This window comes from Rhinatrema bivittatum, chromosome 11 (genome assembly GCF_901001135.1).
Source record: "Rhinatrema bivittatum chromosome 11, aRhiBiv1.1, whole genome shotgun sequence".
Taxonomy (NCBI): domain Eukaryota; kingdom Metazoa; phylum Chordata; class Amphibia; order Gymnophiona; family Rhinatrematidae; genus Rhinatrema; species Rhinatrema bivittatum.
The window spans coordinates 68,587,670-68,605,943 of NC_042625.1; the positions used below are offsets into that span (position 1 = coordinate 68,587,670).

Below are 18,274 nucleotides of genomic sequence, written 5' to 3' on the forward strand. Positions count from 1 at the left end.
TTTTAAAGAAGCACGTGGACATGGGCAATTCAGAAGTCAGCTGAGTTGAAATGTCCCTGTGCTGTTGCATAACTCTGTAAAACCCTGGGGGAGGGGAGGCATTTTGCTTTTGCTGATGTTTGAGAAAGCCCAGGTGAAGCACAACTTAACCAAACAAGGTGTTCCAGCCATTTTTCAGTGTTGGCCATTGCTTTGCTTCTGCTAATTTGTGATATTGTTAACTTTATCTCTCTTTCTGACCTGGGTGCTTGAACTCATCTGGCCCTCCCCTGCTTGCATTGAGCACGAAAGTGGAACTCTGCCAGCATCTCTTTATCAAGGTGTGTCAAGTTTAAAGTTCCTCCCATGAACTCTGCTAACCCTGACTGCCCTAGCAAGCTATAAAAAGATCCTTGCTCCCTCAGTGCCCGGAATTGAGCTCAACAATTTCCACACTGACAAAATGGTCCTCGGAGATTCTGTATTCCTACTCCTCATCTTCTCTGTATCCTTCCTCGTCTTTTTCTCAGCATGGAGGAGCATCAAGAAGTGGAAGAAGATGCCTCCGGGTCCTACCCCTCTGCCTTTCATAGGCAACATCCTGCAGGTGAAGCCCACTGACATGCTGAAGTCCTTCAGAAAGGTAAGTCACAAGGGTAAGGATGAGCTACTCCTGGATTTACCCCCTACCTACATCTATAGCCTCTTAGTTGCAGTTTCTCTAAGAAAAGCAGGGACTACAAGTCTATAGATATGAATGACTGGAGCAGAGTAAAATAAAAAGATATCATATTAAGCATATTACAGATCGCCTTTTTTCCTTAACTGTATCAAAACATTAATATCAACAAAAAAAGGCCTTCAAAGGAAGAACCACCATTCTATTCTAAAGTATTCATATCCACTATTTTTGTAAAAGACCTCCATATCACCCCAACTTCAGAAGGCATTCTACATTTTTCCATCATGTATTCCTCCCAAACACAAATTAACCAATCGATAATAGGTTGGGGCACCAAATGGAAAGACAGAAGAAATTTGATGGGAACAAGTACAAAGTGATGCACTTACGGAATGTTATGCCCATCGGTCGCAGATGGCTGTGACCTCTCATGCTCACCTCTTTTCTCCCTGTCTCATCAACCTTGGGATGAATGGTGGCGTCCTCAGGACAGCGTGGGCGCTGCCAATTGCCATCTTGATCTTGGTATTACCTAGGGTGCGCGCACACGCACAAGGGCCTCTTAAGTATACGTCATGGCTGGAATCTCGGGGGCGTCCCCTCCTGATGATGTCAGTCATCCTCCGTACTTAATTCCGACTGGCCCTTGGCTAAAACAAGTTAGCAAGGAGTTTCCTCATTGCTGAATCCACTCGATACCTGGACTTCCTGTTCCTGTTCCTGTGTGGGCCTTCGGCGCTCAGAGTACCCGCTCCTTGGGGGCTCATCTGCACTCTTAACTATCCGCTCCTCGGAGGGCCTACCTGCTCTTGTTACTGCCGACCCACTGCCTCTGAGCTACTGGGATGTCCATCTGTGAGTACTACTCGTATTCTACACTACTGCTTGCTGGCTCCTTCTGCAGTGCAATCTGTGCCTCGGGCCACTACCCCTTCTCTCCAGCAAGTCCTCCTATTTCATCCAGTGCAGCAAATTCCTGCTGCATCACTACAGTTCCTTGGATTGCCTATACCTCAGCCTTCTCTACCAGCTCAGACCCCTCAGCATACCCCGCACTGCGGGCGACTACCAGATTTGCAACCTGAGGTAATTATTCCACCGTGGGAACACCCTGGCATACCCCGCTCTTCGGGCCACTACCAGATCTCCATCATCATCAGCTGCATCATTGGGGTATACCCACACTATTCAGAACTGTGTTTACTTTCTCTCCCCCTCTGCGGGCTTTACCTCTTTTCCCCATAATAAAGTCTCTCTCCAGCAATGTCCTGTATTATCAAGACCAAGCCTACCTACGGTGAGGCCCACAGGCTCCTCCCTGTGGGCAGATTCATCTCTCACCTCGGCCCAGGGTTCACATTCTCTCAAAACCATAACAGATTGCTAACTCCATGAAACTGGCTAAGGTCTCAGCTCTCCAAGCCATTCCTGGCCCTGCCCAATGCCTCGCTGAACAACAAAGGACCTTGGAGACTCTGGCTACCACCTTCAATCAGCTAAACTCTCAGCTGAACTCTACTATGATGCCTGACAAGGACACTTCCTCACCTCTGGGGCTACCTGCACGAGCGTCAGTGCCCTTGCCTGCTCCTACTCGCTTTACAGGAGATCCCCTGTTATATAGGGGTTTTGTAAACCAGTGCTGTATGTACTTTTCTCTACAGCCTACTTATTTTCCAAATGCAGTATCCAAGACCACGTATATCCTGTCTCTATGAGACGGGAAAGCCCTATCTGGGAGTGTAATGATCCAATTCTCAGTGATTTGCCTGGATTTCTGGATCTCTTCCGGTCTGTGTTTGATGATCCCGCTCAGAAGACTGTCACTGGATCTGCTCTTCTGCACCTACAGCAAGGTACCAAATCACTGACTGATTATGTCATTGATTTTAAGACTCTATCTTCGGAACTGCATTGGGACCTAGGTTGCCTCAGGACTATTTTCCTAGAAGGTCTCAATACTCACATTGATGAATTAGCAGCACGTGAACTTCCCGAGACTCTGGACTCCCTTACTGACCTCGCAGGGCGAATTGACCGTCGCCTATGAGAATGATCGCAAGAGTTAAAGGGACATAAGAAACCTGCATCTGAGGTTACACGCTCTTGTCCTGTGCCAGCTACTCAGACCACTGCCGCACCCAGTCTCGAGGAGGAAGAACCCATGCAACTAGGCCGCAGCCGCCTGTCACCCAAAGAGAGACATCATCACAAAAGATTAGGTCTCTATATATACTGTGGCGAACTAGGCCATGCTGTTCACTCCTGTCCCATCTGTCTGGGAAACCTGCAGGCCTAGTAACCGCCGAAGGACTCTTCCTAGGTCTAACTTCTCCATCTCCTCCACTCACACTTCCAGTCTCTATAATCTCAGAGACCCTCGAGTTCCAGACCTTAGCATTGGTGGACTCTGGTGCCGGTGGAAACTTCATACTCAGACAACTCGTAGAGCACCTACGAATCCCCACCGTTCGGACACCTACGCCATTGCTACTATCATCTATACATGGCAAGCCATTGCCTGGTGAGGTTTCCCTCTCTATGCAACCCATCTGCCTACGCACGGGCTCTCTTCACTCTGAGACCCTCTCGATTTTAGTGCTGGATAAGGCCATACATCCAGTGGTGCTCGGGCTACCATAGTTACAGACGCACAAACCCCAATTCGATTGGGGCATCCTAGAATTGTCACAATGGGGACCAACTTGCCATGAAAAGTGCCTGAAGAAGGTAAAGCCTATGCCTTGCATGACAACCACCACATCCCTACCTGGCCTACCACCACAATATTCGTCATACCAAGACATGTTTTCCAAGAAGGCAGCCGATACTCTTCTGCCTCACCGGTTCTTCGACTGTGCCATCAACTTGAAACCCAATTCCAAGCCACACAAAAGAAGGGTGTACCGCTTTCTCTGGCCGAGACTAAGGCCATGTCGGCCTACATTCAAGAGAACCTAGAGAAGGGGTTTATTCACCCATCCAAGTCACCGGCTGGGGCCAGATTCTTTTTTGTGGGTAAGAAGGATAGATCCCTTCGCCTATGTATAGACTACTGTGGACTTAATGAAATTACAGTGAAGGACCGTTACCCCTTACCACTGAACTCTTTGATAGGCTCCAAGGAGCCAAAATATTCACGAAACTGGACCTTAGGGGTACATACAACTTGGTTCGCATACGTCAAGGAGACGAATGGAAGACGGCATTTAATACCCACGACGGCCATTTTGAATGTTTGGTCATGCCCTTTGGCCTTTGTAACGCCCCTGCCATATTCCAAAATATGATGAATGACATCCTTCGAGACATGCTGTACTGAAGCACAGTAGTGTATTTAGACGACATATTGGTCTTCTCCCAAGACCTCCAAAGTCATCAAAGAGACGTCACAGAGGTTCTATAGAGGCTGCGTGAGAACCGTTTATTTGCAAAACTTGAGAAGTGCTCGTTTCAACAGGAGTCTGTTCCTTTTTTGGGCTATGTGGTATCAAGTCAGGGGTTCCAAATGGACCCACAGAAAACCAAGTGTCCAGGACTGGCTCCAACCAACTGGTCTTAAAGCCTTAAGACGTTTCCTTGGATTCACTATTATCGCTCATTCATCCATCACTATTCTACCTTCACCGCAACTCTGACAGCCATGACATGAAAGGGAGCCAACCACTCTCAGTGGTCTCCAGAAGCTGTAGACGCCTTCCAGGAACTCAAAAGGGCGTTTCTCCGAGAGCCGTGTCTTCACCACCCAGATCCCCGACGACCATTCATTGTCGAGGTGGATGCCTCAGACGTAGGAGTAAGAGCTGTCCTGAGTCAGCATAGCGACACCCAAACACTCCACCTATGTTCTTTTTTTTCCCGGCGTTTGAGAAATTATGGGATAGGAGACAAGGAGCTACTCGCCATCAAATTGGCATTTGAGGAATGGCGCCCATGGCTCGAGGGGGCACAACATCAGATAACAGTCTACATGGACCATAAAAACCTAGAATACTTATGTCATGCACAACGCCTGAACCACAGGCAGGCCCAATGGTCCCTATTTTTTAATCATTTTGATTTTCTGTTGAAATATTGCCCGGCAGACAAAAATACCCGTGCGGATGCACTGTCACGTTCCTTTGCCATTGAGGACGCTCCAGACGAACCATGGCATATAATTGATCCCGCTAAGGATGCTGTTGGCTACTCACACGGTCCCCACCGGGAGGACGGTGGTCCCTCAAACTCTTAGGTAGAAAATTCTCAAGTGGGCCCATGACTCCCTGCTCGCAGGGCATCCCGGCCAATCTTGAACCTTGGCTATCATTGAGAGGTACTATTGGTGGCCATCTGTGAAGGAGGACGTAAAAGCCTACGTGGAGTCATGCTCGACCTGCGCAAGACAAAAACCTCCGGCAGGCCGCCCTTGGGGACTCCTCCAACCATTGCCTCTGTCAAGCGAACCTTGGACGCACATAGCCACGGACTTTGTGGTCAACTAGCCTGTGTCCAATGGTAACAATACCATATGGGTCACCATAGACTGCTTTTCCAAAATGGCACATTTTGTGGCACTACCCGGATTACCCACGGCACCAGAACAGGTGAAACTATTTATTCGATACATATTTCGTCTGCATGGCATGCCGAAGCATATCCTCTCCAATAGAGGGGTTCAATTCACGGCAATGTTCTGGATCTCACGTCAGCTTACCACCCGCAAATTAACGGGCAAACTGAAAGGACGAACCGCACACTCAAGCAGTTTCTAAGATCATATGTCAACTCCAGACAAAACGACTGGTCTGAGTTGCTTCCCTGGGCTGAATTAACACTAAATTCATACCTTTCAGCTTCCACTGGATCGTCGCCTTTCCAGCTCGTGTATGGATGTCAACCACTACCTCCATTACCGATACCCTTGTCAGTATCCTTTCCTGCTGCCCAGGCTTCGGCTCAGGAGCTGCATCAGGTATGGGAACATACGAAAGGCCTTCTGCAGAAAGCAGGACAGCAGGCCAAGAAATTTTATGATGCACACCACAGAGCAGCTCCGCTACTACAACCCGGAGACAGAATATGGCTCAGCACTCGCTTCATACGCCTTAAACTGCCCTCTGCACGATTTGCGCCATGCTACATTGCGCCTTTTGCTATCCTCCACCGCCTGGGTCCTGTGACATACAGCTTGAAGTTCCCATCCTCACTTCAAATTCACAACACTTTCCATTTATCTCTGTTGAAGCCGCTCGTCTTATCAGAATTTTCTAAGAAAACACCTGATCCGCAACCCCTTGCTGCGGAAGAAGACATCATCTACCAGGTGGAAGACATACTCAACGTACGGAAACGTGGGAGACACTGGGAGTACCTCATATCCTGGGAAGGATTTGGCCCAGAGGAGACCAGCTGAGAACTGGCAAGTAACATCCTTGACAAGGATCTCATCAAGCAATTTCATCTGGCTCACCCCAGAAAACCGAAACCCCCAGGGAGGGGCCCTAAGAAGGGGGGTACTGTTATGCCCTTCGGTCACAGACGGCTGCGACCTCTCATGCTCACATCTTTTCTCCCTGTCTTGTCAACCTTGGGACGAATGGCGGTATCCGCCAACCCAAAGCCGACCTCCCCGGCGTCCTCAGGACAGCATGGGTGCTGCCGATCGCCATCTTGAACCTGGTATTACTTAGGGTGCGCAAGCGCACAAGGGCCTCTTAAGTACAAGTCATGGCGGGAACATCGGGGGCATCCCCTCCCGTCAGTCACCCTCCGTACTTAACCCGACTGGCCCTTGGCTAAGACGTGTTAGCAAGGAGTTTCCTCGTTCCTGAATCCACTTGATACCTGGACTTCCTGTTCCTGTTCCTGTGTGGGCCTTCGGTGCTCAGAGTACCCACTCCTTGAGGGCTCATCTGCACTCTTGGCTATCCGCTCCTTGGATGGCCTACCTGCTCTTGTGACTGCCGACCCACTGCCTCGGAGCTACTGGGACGTCCATCTGTGAGTACTACTCGTATTCTACACTACCGCTTGCTGGCTCCATCTGTGGTGTACTCCATGCCTCAGGCAACTACCCCTTCTCTCCAGCAAGTCCTCATATTTCATCCAGTGCAGCAAGTTCCTGCTGCATCACTAGAGCTCCTTGGACTGCCTATACCTCAGCCTTCTCTACCAGCTCAGACTCCTCGGCATACCCCGCACTGCGGGCCACTACCGGATCTGTAACCTGAGGTACTCATTCCACCGTGGGAACACCCTGGCATACCCCACTCCATAGGCCACTACCAGATCTCCATCATTATCAGCTGCATCATTGGGGTATACCCACACTGCTCAGAACTGTGTTTACTTTCTCTCCCGCTCTGCAGGCTTTACCTCTTTTCCCCATAATAAACTCTCTCTCCGTGTCCTGTATTCTCGAGACCAAGCCTACCGACGGTGAGGCCCACAGGGCTCCTCCCTGTGGGCGGAGTCATCTCTCACCTCGGCCCAGGGTTCACATTCTCTCAAAACCATGACAGGGAAAAATAATCCTTTGTGGGGCTATCTAATAAGTTGCTTTCAGAACAGGCGTTAATGCATCTAGAAGGTAACGTTTGTCTATTTGCGGATGATACTAAGATCCGCAGCAAGGTGGACACATCGGGAGTAGAGAGAATGAAAAGTGATTTAAGAAAGCTGGAAGAGTGGTAAAAGATTTGACAACTGGGATTCAATGCCAAGAAGTGCAGAGTAGTGTATCTGGGGAGCAGCAATCCAAATGAGCTGTATGTGATGGGGGGTGAACAGCTAATGTGCACGGACTAGGAGAGGGGCCTTGCTGTGATAGTGTCTGGTGATCTAAAGGCAACAAAGCAATGTGACAATGCAATAGCGAAAGCCAGAAGAATGCTGAGCTGTATAGAGAGAGAAATAACCAGTAAGAAAAAGGAAGTGATAATGCCCTTGTACTGATCCTTCGTGAGGCCTCACCTGGAGCACTGTGTTCAATATTCCAGGAGATATGATGTAGGTGGTCCAGAGAAAGGCAACCAAAATGGCATGGGGTCTGTATTGGAAGACCTATGAGGAGTAGCTGAAGGATCTGAATATGTATACTCTGGAAGAGAGGAGGGGCAGGGGAGATATGATACAGACCTTCAGATGCCTGAAAAGTTTTAATGATGCACGAGCTTCAAACCTTTTCCATTGGAAAGGAAACTGTAGAAATAGGGGTCATGAAATGAAACTCCAGGGGGGGATGACTCAGAACCAATGTCAGGAAATAGTTCTTCACGGAGAGGGTGGTGGATGCCGGGAATGCCCTTCCGGAAGTGGTGGTGAAAATGAAAACAGCAAACAAATTTAAAAAGGCACAGGACAAACACTGTGGATCCCTAAGGACTGGGTTGGAAATGAAGAAAAGGTTGCATGGGGGAAACCTGCAAGGAGTAGCAGTTACGACCCTTAACAGAAGGCACAGAGATTACCGCCCTTAACCAGTCAGCCTTGCTGCTTGTGACGCAAATGCAACTTCGCTCTGTGCTTCAACAGTAGGGGAGAAAGGGGAATTGGATTCAGACAACAGCCAACACTGAACCTCGACTTTTACAGTTTGGGCTACTGATATGCAGACATTAGGGATAAAGCTCAGTATTCAGATGACAGATAATGCTGGATCCCGTCTATTACAGTCCAGGGTACTGATATGCAGATATTAGGGGTAAAACACAGGACCACTTCTACGGCCAAGTCGAAAAGCAAAGCATGTTCAAGCAGCATTGTCTGAACTATCATGAAGGCTCCTTACCCTGTATAAACATTACCAACAATAAGTTTGTAATGGGTTTGACAGTTGTTTGGTTTCGATTGTAATTATTGCTGCCTTTAACATAAGGCTTGGGGGCAACCTGCACAGAGGGGCAGTTACTATCATCAACAGAAACATGGGGTAACCTGCAGGGAGCGTCAGTTACTACCATGAGAAGCTGGCTGGGCAGACTGGATGGACTGTTGGCTTTTTTTGCCATTGTTACTATGTTACTTTCTAAATGTTATTTTAGCATGCATAAGGTATGACGATATATTAACTAAGAGAATGCAAGACACACGTGTGTGAAGTAATCTCACCACCTACTCAAAACTGAACTGTATCTCTGGAATGGCACTTAAGTTATTTGCATCTGCATTTACTCTATTTAGTGATATTTCACACACATCTGTTATACCTATAGTAATAACTAATGGGGCAATCTATATATTTTGTATCGCATTATCTTATCTGCACAGTGTTTAACATTAATATTGCTTTTTTAATTCCAGGTGTTTTTTTGTTATACAAAATGTAGGAAATACAGAGAAATAAACACAAAACCAGAATATAACTCCAAAATAATATCCCTGCAACAAGAGGGAGCGTGAAATAATTTAAAGAAAATAAACTCACTCTCAAGCCTCTGATCCAGTTTAAGGCTCCACAAGTTTCCAAATTTCAAGACATTTACTTATTCTACTTTGCTTTCCATCCGCCAGGTTTCATGTTTGTGAATCATATTTAGAGTGTGTAACCAAAGGTTAATGCATATGGGGGAATTTTCACAAGGCTTATGCATGTAAATGGGCTTTGGAAAATGATCCGGGGGAAAGTTGTATGGAGAGGAGAGGAGTACATGTACAGAGGCTCTTACAACTCAATTACATGTGTGCTTTCCTACACACTTGCATTAGATGCTCCAGGGGTTGGAGTTGGAGGAGGAAAAGCATTTATGTGCATACGTTGGATTTTCAAACAAATGCATGTAAATGTCACTCAGAAAGTTACACTTGCTCAGGAATTTGGGAGCAGGTGCATCTTTGTCCATGTGTGTGGAACAACACATGTACCTGTGTAACCCAGGAATTTTCAAAGCAGACTTATGTACGTCTGCTTTGAAAATTAGGGCTAAAGTCTCCAGGTACAAATGCATGGGCTATTATTCAAGATCTATTTACCTGCAAAGGAAAACAATATAACAAGTAGTTTCTGATTATTGGGTAATAGATTACAAAATACAGCACACTTAAAAATAATTTGATATGTAATATTACAATCAAGTTTTAAAATATCAGAAATCACCTTCTACACCAAATAGAATAAATCTGGCTGGCCCAGCAGCTGTGCTGTGCACTGCCATGTGGAAGGTCCTCTGTTGATCCCCCAGTTGGGTCTTCTGCTCCCTACGTCTACTGGAGCTGGGGATGCTGTGGAGGCACAGGCTATAGGAAGGATGGAGTCGTCATTATTTAAGTGCAACACCTATTGGCTAGTTTCAGGGTCCATGATTGCAGGGTTCCAGACTGGGAGGGAACTGGGATTAGGGCCTATCGTGTCACCACACGAATGTTGTAAAGGCCCCTAGTGGTCCCTTAAATAAATATACCAAAACCTTTCACTAACCTTTAGTCATAATAACACATCATCATAACCTACTAATAATTGGTTAAGTGACGTTCTTTGGAATTTCTCCAAAAATAGAACTCTGTTTACCAGAACCTGATTTAGGATCCTGTCATATAAAATTTAAGAAATTATTATTTTTTAGTTAATATACAAATAAACTAGAGAATTTTTGCTGAAAAATATGGTTAAGGCCCGAGTATAGCTGAGTTTAGGAAGGGTTTGGAGAAGTTTTTGGAGGGCAGGTTCATTAACAATTATTAGACAAGTAGACCTGGGTTTCTCCACCTCTTACTTCTGGAAGAGAATGGATCTCTTAGTTTGTGATCCTGATTGGCCACTGTCAGACACAGAATGAAGACGCAATGGACCATTAGTCTGACAGAGCATGGCACTTCTTGTATTGCGGGGAGGCCCAAGAGTTCTTCCACTTCTTTGGGCTTCCAGCTCAATCAGAACTGGGGCTTGTTTATTTGCAACTACCTGGGATTTTCCCCCTCTGTTGTATATCCCTTCCTAACTCAACTAGTCCAGTCATTGCAGTGACAGACCTCGGCTGGGTGCCATGCATCGAGGCATCTTCTGGAACTCTACAAGCATAGGCCCTAACTCCTGCCACTAAGTGTCACTGTTGTGCCACAACTTGGACTCCCTTCCACTAGGGGCAATAGAGCCTGCATCTGAAAATCCCCAGCCCTGGACTGCTTGAAGAACAGAAGACCTGGGAATGCTGTAGAGGGAAGACTTGAACTGGGAGTCAAACCTATATCTTCCACCCAGCAGTGTGCCACTGCCACTTAGCCATCAAGCCAACATCCAGCATTGTACTTCTTATGTACATAGGGCCTGATTTTCAAAAGCATTTGCACACTTAAAACTGGGTTTTACATGTGTAAATTCACTTTACCTGTGTAAGTGGGCTTTTAAAAATTGCAACAATATATGCCAATGAATTATCAATGGGTTTTACCTGGATTAAGTACGCTTAACATGGGTAAATGGCATTTGAAAATTGCTACAATAGTATGTTGCATTTACATGTATAACTCCTTTACAAATTCACCTGGTACGTTCTGTGTGTATTTTACAGTTGCACAAGAAGTATGGGCCAGCATATGTGATATATTTCGGAACCCTGCCAGTCTTGGTACTAAATGGTTATGATGCTGTGAAGGAGGCACTCATCGACAATGCAGATGTGTTTGGTGCACGAGGAAGCACTCCAGGATTTAAAATGTTCTTCACTGAATATGGTGAGGAAGCACTAATATTTCTCTTGATCAGATGTGAAAAGCTACTGCATGCATTTCTTCTCTGGCAGCCAATTTGTAATGATAATGGCAATGTTGATTTTACTATACTGCTTTTAAAGAAAATTTTTCAAAACTGTGTACAATAATACTTTTCTAAAAATACAATATTAGAGCAAAAGCAAATTAACAAAAATTAAGCAAGACAAAAACATAACAAATCAAATAAAAACCAAAAAGAAAAACTAGTATACATACTAAAAGTCATAAAAATCACAGTAAATGTGAAACCTGAGTATAAAACCAGGATTTAACCAGTTTCCTGAAAGTTATTTTCAGTTCAGAAATCCAGTGACAGAGAATTCCAAATAAGATGGGCCTGATATTAAAAGATACAGTCCCTTCTTTCTTCTAATAAAATTTCATGAGGCGATGGTAATCTCAATAGCTCCATTAGAGATAATATAAATGTTTGAGGTTAGGGCTGTTCAGCTTGGAGAAGAGACGGCTGAGGGGGATATGATAGAGGTCTTTAAGATCATGAGAGGTCGTGAACAGGTAGATGTGAATCGTTATTTACACTTTCGAATAATAGAAGGACTAGGGGGCATTCCATGAAGTTAGCAAGTAGCACATGTAAGACTAATCGGAGAAAATTCTTTTTCACTCAACGCACATTAAAGCTCTGGAATTTGTTGTCAGAGGATGTGGTTAGTGCAGTTAGTGTAGCTGGGTTCAAAAAAGGTTTGGATAAGTTCTTGGAGGAGAAGCCCATTAATAGCTATTAATCAAATTTACTTAGGGAATAGCTACTGCTATTAATTGCATCAGTAGGATGGGATCTTCTTAGTGTTTGGGTAATTGCCAGGTTCTTGTGGCCTGGTTTGGCCTCTGTTGGAAACAGGATGCTGGGCTTGATGGACCCTTGGTCTGACCCAGCATGGTAATTTCTTAAGTTCTTATGTTTTTGCAGGTTTGTAAGAAATTAATAAATTACCAAGATAGGCTTGCCAGAAAGAGTGTTGCGATCCTGGTGGAAGTGTGCATCCTTGGCCTGTGTCGGGATTGACGCTACCTGGGAGGTAGGCCTGTCGCAGGTTCCCGTTCACAGGAGGCGGAGGTGACGAAGACAGGGGCCAGCTGGAGCTTCACCAATGCCAATCCCATTCCCTGCGGGTTGAACCTTTGAATGCCGGGACTGGCTGGACTTAGGTGGGCCCATGAGGCGACGGAAGATGGTAAGAGAAGAGGATCGCCAGTTGCTGGTTAGAAGGCCAGAAGAAGGTCTGAATGCTGGTCCATGGTCGAGAGCCAAAGGAGGGTCCGAAGCCAGTCCAAGGTTGAGAGCCAGAGGGAGATCTGAAGCCAGTCCGAGGTTGAGATCCAGAAGATCCGTCTGAAGGGAGATGACCAGGGAGAGGAACAGGCAGGATCCGGAACAGGGAGCTGGAGTGGAAGTGAAGGACACGCTGGGATCAGGAACCGAAGCCACTGAGGAAACAGACCTGTATCCAAGTCGCTAGCTGCAGGTGAAGCGCAGGTTTAAATACCAGCAAGCTCTGACATCACGGGGAGGAGCTGCGAAGGAACTTCCGCTGTGGGCCCTTTAAGGTCCCCTAGGTGGGGCGCGCACTAGGAGGAAGCCAGGAGAAGCGGAGCCGATGGCTTCTCATGGCAGGGAGGTCTGAGGCAGCCCTGGCGGTGCACAGGGGCTGGTAACTGCATCGGAGGAGTGCAGGGGTGCAGTCAATGCCGGGAGTGAACCGGCACCCTGGAGTGCCAGCGAGGGCGGCCGCGGTTGGTAAGCGTAACAGTACCCCCTTTTCTACGCCCCCCCCCAGGAGGTTTGGGCTTGTTGAAGTGAGAGGCATGAAATTGCTGTAAGAGACCCTTGTCCAGGATGTTGTCAAGTGGTTCCCAAGAGTTCTCCTCCGGCCCAAAGCCTTCCCAGGCGTGAAGGTACTCCCATCTTCGGCTCCTCTTTCTTAAGTCCTGCACCTCCCGCACTTGGCATGTGGCATCATCGGCTGACACTATCGGCTGTGGTGCAGGGGTTTTCTTTGTTGGCCAAGAAAGCACTAAGGGCTTCAAGAGTGAGATGTGAAAAGAGTTATGGATTTTCAAGGATGATGGTAACCGGAGTTGATAGGTCACTGGGCCTATCTAACAGAGAACCGGAAAAGGACCGACGTAGCGTGGGGCCAGGCACATGGATGGGAGCTTCAGGCGGATAAACCGCGTGCTGAGCCATATTTTGTCACCAGGCCGAAATTGAGGAGCAGGTCTACGATGGGTGTCCGCATTCCGATTGGCTATATGACCAGGCTCTTGTAACAAGCGCTGTGTGCATTCCCAAAGGCGCTGCCACTTCTGCACAGTTAACTGAGCTGTAGGAGACGGAACTGTTAGCGGCAGCGGAAGCGGAGAGAGTGGTTGTCTACCATGAACTATTTGGAAAGGAGACAACTTCGTATTGGAGGAGACGTGAGAGTTGAGGGCGAACTCAGCCCAGGGTAATAATGTGGCCCAATCATTCTGCTGCAGGTTGACATAAGCACGGAGAAACTGTTTCAGGGTGCGGTTTGTCCTCTCCGATTGGTCATTCGCTTGGGGATGGTTTGCTGTGGTAAAGTTCAGAGAAATATCAAACTTTTTGCAAAGGGCTCTCCAAAATTTGGCAGTAAATTGGGTACCCCAGTCAGAGACTAAGTGTTTGAGAAGTCCGTGGAGCCGAAAGATGTTTTAGATGAATAGTTGTGTCAGTTGCGGAGCGGACGGTAGGTCTGGGAGCAGGACAAAGTTTGCCATTTTGGAAAAACAATCGACTACTATCCAAATGGTAATCTTGCCTTCCGATGGTAGCAGATCCATAATGAAATCTGTAGAGAGATGCATCCAGGGTTCTTCGGGGGCTGGTAGAGGTTGCAGTAGGCACCAGGGGTGTCCGGGTGGTGTCTTCTGCTGGGCGCATACATGGCAGGCATCCACATAACTTAGAACATCCTTACGCAGGGTAGGCCACCAATAGAATCACTGGATGGCGGCTGAAGTACGAGCTCGCCCTGGATGCCCCACAGTTCGAGCATCATGAGCCCATCGAAGGACCTTCTTGCGGAGTTTGTGGGATACAATGGTCTTCCCAGTAGGTACCATAGAGGTGGCCAGAAGTTGAACCCGGGCGGGTCGATGATATGATTCGGTGATTTGGGAGTGTCGTCTGGAATGGAGGAGTGGGAGAGAGCGTCGGCTTTGATGTTTTGGGTCGCAGGTCGGTATTGTAAGATGAAGTCGAAGCAGGTGAAGAAAAGGGCCCACCTGGCCTGACGTGGATTTAGGAGTTGGGCCTGGTACAGGTACTCTAGATTCTTGTGGTCAGAGTATACAGTGATGCAGTGTTGGGTCCCCTCCAATCAAGGGCGCCACTCCTCGAAGGCTAGCTTTATGGCCAAGAGCTCCTTGTCCTCAATACCGTAATTCATCTCCGCTGGAAGGAATCATCTGGAAAAAAAGGAGCAGGGATGTAGGGTCCCAGTGGACGAGTGTTGGCTTAAGACAGCCCCTACTCCCTCGGAAGAGCTTCCACCTCCACAATGAAGGGTCTCAGGGGATCCGGGTGTTGGTTGCAGGGTTCACTGAGGAACGCTGTTTTCAGGCGACAGAAGGCCGACTGGGCAGCCATTGCCTGGGGTTAGCTCCTTTACGAGTCAGGGCAGTCAGAGGTGCCATCAGGGTCAAGTAGTTGGGTATGAAACTTCAATAATAATTGGCGAAGCCAAGGAATCTTTGTAGGGCCTTGAGACCCACTGTCTGGGGCTACTTCAGAATGTTGGAGAGTTTTTCTGGATCCATCCAAAACCCATGATGGGAGACAATGTAGCCCAGGAAGGGCAGGCTCTCTCTCTCGAAGGAGCATTTCTCCAGCTTTGCGAATAATTGATGGTCTCAGAGGCGTTGAAGGACTCATAGAACATCCTGGCGATGGGTCTGAAGGTCACGGGATAAGATCAGAATATTGTCAAGATAAATGACCACGCAGTCGTAGAGCATGTCTCGGAACACTTCATTCATCATGCCCTGGAAAACAGCGGGCGCATTACAGAGTCCAAACGGCATGATCAAGTACTCATAATGGCTGTCTCTTGTGTTAAAGGCCGTTTTCCACTCATTGCCCTCTTTGATGTGGATCAGATTATACGCCCCTCGGAGATCTAGTTTCGAGAAGATGCAAGCCCCCTGAAGACGGTCAAAGAGCTTCGAAATGAGGGGCAGCGGGTATCGATCCTTTTGGATAATGGCGTTTAAGCTGCAATAATCGATACACGGTCGCAGTGACCCATCCTTCTTCGCTACAAAGAAGAACCCTGCCCCCGCCGGGACTTAGAAGTCCGGATAAAGCCCTTGGACAAGTTCTCCTTTATATAATTCAACATGGCTCTGGTCTCAGTTTTGGATAAAGGAAAGACTCGACCCCTGGGTGGTTCCGTCCCGGGTAACAGGTTTATAGCACAGTCATATGGGGACAGTGTGGCGCCCTCCTTGGAGAAGACATCCGCGTAAGATGCATATTGGGGTGGAAGCCCCAGAAGAAGGATCGTGTTGGCTAGGCAGGATTGCTGGGATGCAGCCGTCAGGCAGGCATCATGGCAGGCAGGACCCCAGTGAGAGAGACATAAAGACAGCCAGTCAAATTGGGGAGAGTGCCGTTGGAGCCAGGGAAGGCCCAGGACTATGAGGTGGATCGCCTTGTCGATAATGTGGAAAGTCAAGGTCTCCTCATGCAAGGCGCCTGTGCGGAACTTAACTGGTCCGGTGACATGAGAGACTCGGCCCGGCAAGGGCTTCCCTTGGATGGATAAGATGAGCGGAACTGGAGCAGAGTTGGCGGGAATCCGGAGGTGTGTGACCAGTTGCCACATGAAAAAATTCTCTCCAACTCCCGAGTCAATTAGGGCCAGCGAGTGGAAGTCCTGGTCGGGCATCCGAAGTGTCACTGGAAGCGTAAGAGAGGGAGCAGGATGCGTTAGGCCCAGGAGGAGTCCCTATCTACCATCTAGGCCTGGAAGTTTCCCAGACACACTGGGCAAGATGACAAGACGTGTCTAGCTTCTCCGCAGTAAAGGGACAATCCTGTATATAGACGTCGACGGCGCTCCTCTGGAGTTAACTTGCCTCGGCCTAATTGCATGGGTTCTTCCAAAGGGGGCCTTGGTGGAGTCGCTCTGCCAGGAGATGGTGAGCACCACGGATGGAAGAGAGATGAGGAAGGTCTCCTGGAAGCTTGCTGCTCTCTGGATCACTCCTGAAGACAACGGTCGATGCGACTGGACAATTCGATGAGGGCATCGAGGGAAGTCGGGAGCTCCCGAGCTGCCAATTCGTCCTTTATGCGGGCAGTGAGACCCTCCAGAAAAATGGAGTGCAGGCAATCTTCGCCCCAGTGAAGCTCCGTGGCCAAGGTCCGGAACTCAATCACATAGTCTACCAGAGGTCGGGAACCCTGGAGTAGGTGTAGGAGCAAGGAGCTAGAGGTGGCCTGTCGGCCGGCGTCCTCGAAGACATTGCGGAAGTGGACCAGGAAACCAGAGAGGTCCCTGAGTATTGGATCCACCCATTTCCATAGGGGAGAAGCCCATGCCAGAGCCTTGCCATCCAGCAAGGAAAGTATGTAGGTGGTTTTGGTGAGGTCATCGGGGAAGAGGGCAGCCTGAAGAGTAAAGTGCATGCTGCACTGGTTCAAGAATCCTCGACACAACGCTGGGTTCCCCGAGAAGTGTGTGTGTGTGTGTGTGGGGGGGGGGGACCTGGAAGAAGAAGAACCAGCCGATTTGCTGGCATGGCCGCTGCGAACCCAGGTGCCGAAGAAACTGACGGGGCTGCCAGAACCGAAGAATCCAAGTGGGAGTTGAGTCGTTCTACTGCGGACACCAGAGCCTCCAGGGCTCTTTGTTGCTCTAGAATCTTCTGCGCCAGATCAGGGATTGCCTGTAAGGCAGAGGCTTCCGCCGAATCCATGGACTTGGCTGTTGCGATCCTGGTGGAAGTGTGGAACCTTGGCCTGTGTCGGGATTGATGCTACCTGGGAGGTAGGCCTGCCACAAAATCCCACTGACAGGAGGTGGAGGTGACGAAGACAGGGGCCGGCTGAAGCTTCACCAATACCAATCCCATTCCCCGCGGGTTGAGCCTTTGGGTGCCGGGACCGACTGGACTTAGGTGGGTCCCTGAGGTGACGGAAGGTAGTAGGAGAATAGGATCACCGGTTGCTGGTTAGAAGGCCAGAAGAAGGTCTGAATGCTGGTCCACGGTCAAGAGCCAAAGGAGGGTCCGAAGCCAGTCCAAGGTCGAGAGCCAGAGGGAGATCCGAAGCCAGTCCGAGGTCAAGAGCCAGAAGATCCATCCGAATGGAGAAGACCAGGGAGAGGAACAGGCAGGATCCGGAATGGGAACTGGAGCAGAAGCGAAGGACAGGAACAGGAGCACAGGAACACGCTGGGATCAGGAACCAAAGCCAAACACCAAGGAAACAGACCTGTATCCAAGTCGCCAGCTGCAGGTGAAGGGCTGGTTTAAATACCAGCAAACTCTGACATCATGGGGAGGACCTGCGAAGGAACTTCCGCTGCGGACCCTTTAAGGCCCGCTAGGTGGTTCACGCGCTAGGAAGAAACCAAGAGAGGCGGAACCGACGGCGTCTCGCAGGAGGGAGGCCTGAGGCAGCCTCGGTGGTGCACAGGGCCCGGTAACTGCATCGGAGGAGCACGGGGGGTGCAGTCAGTGCAGGAAATGAAATGGCACCCTGGAGAGCCGCCAAGGGCGACTGCGCCCGTGTCCGGTAAGCATAACAAAGAGTCTTAAATGTTAAACTCTGCATTGACCAGACAACTAATGTAAATCTCGCAAGAGTGCAAAGCATGATCAAATATTACTCTGATTGCTGTATTTTTAAGTCGCTGAATTTACTTCATA

At 48.5% G+C, this 18,274-nt stretch overlaps 1 protein-coding gene across 1 annotated transcript in view; it reads left to right on the forward strand.

The window, feature by feature from the left end:
- The first annotated feature begins 399 nt into the window (after positions 1–399).
- Positions 400–18,274, forward strand: part of LOC115100869 (cytochrome P450 2G1-like) — a 52,617-nt gene continuing 34,742 nt past the window's right edge. Inside the window, exons 1-2 of the mRNA XM_029619883.1 lie at positions 400–622; positions 11,149–11,311. Coding sequence (XP_029475743.1) covers positions 443–622; positions 11,149–11,311 — 343 coding nt within the window. The 5' untranslated portion in view covers positions 400–442. The remainder of the gene's footprint in view (positions 623–11,148; positions 11,312–18,274) is intronic.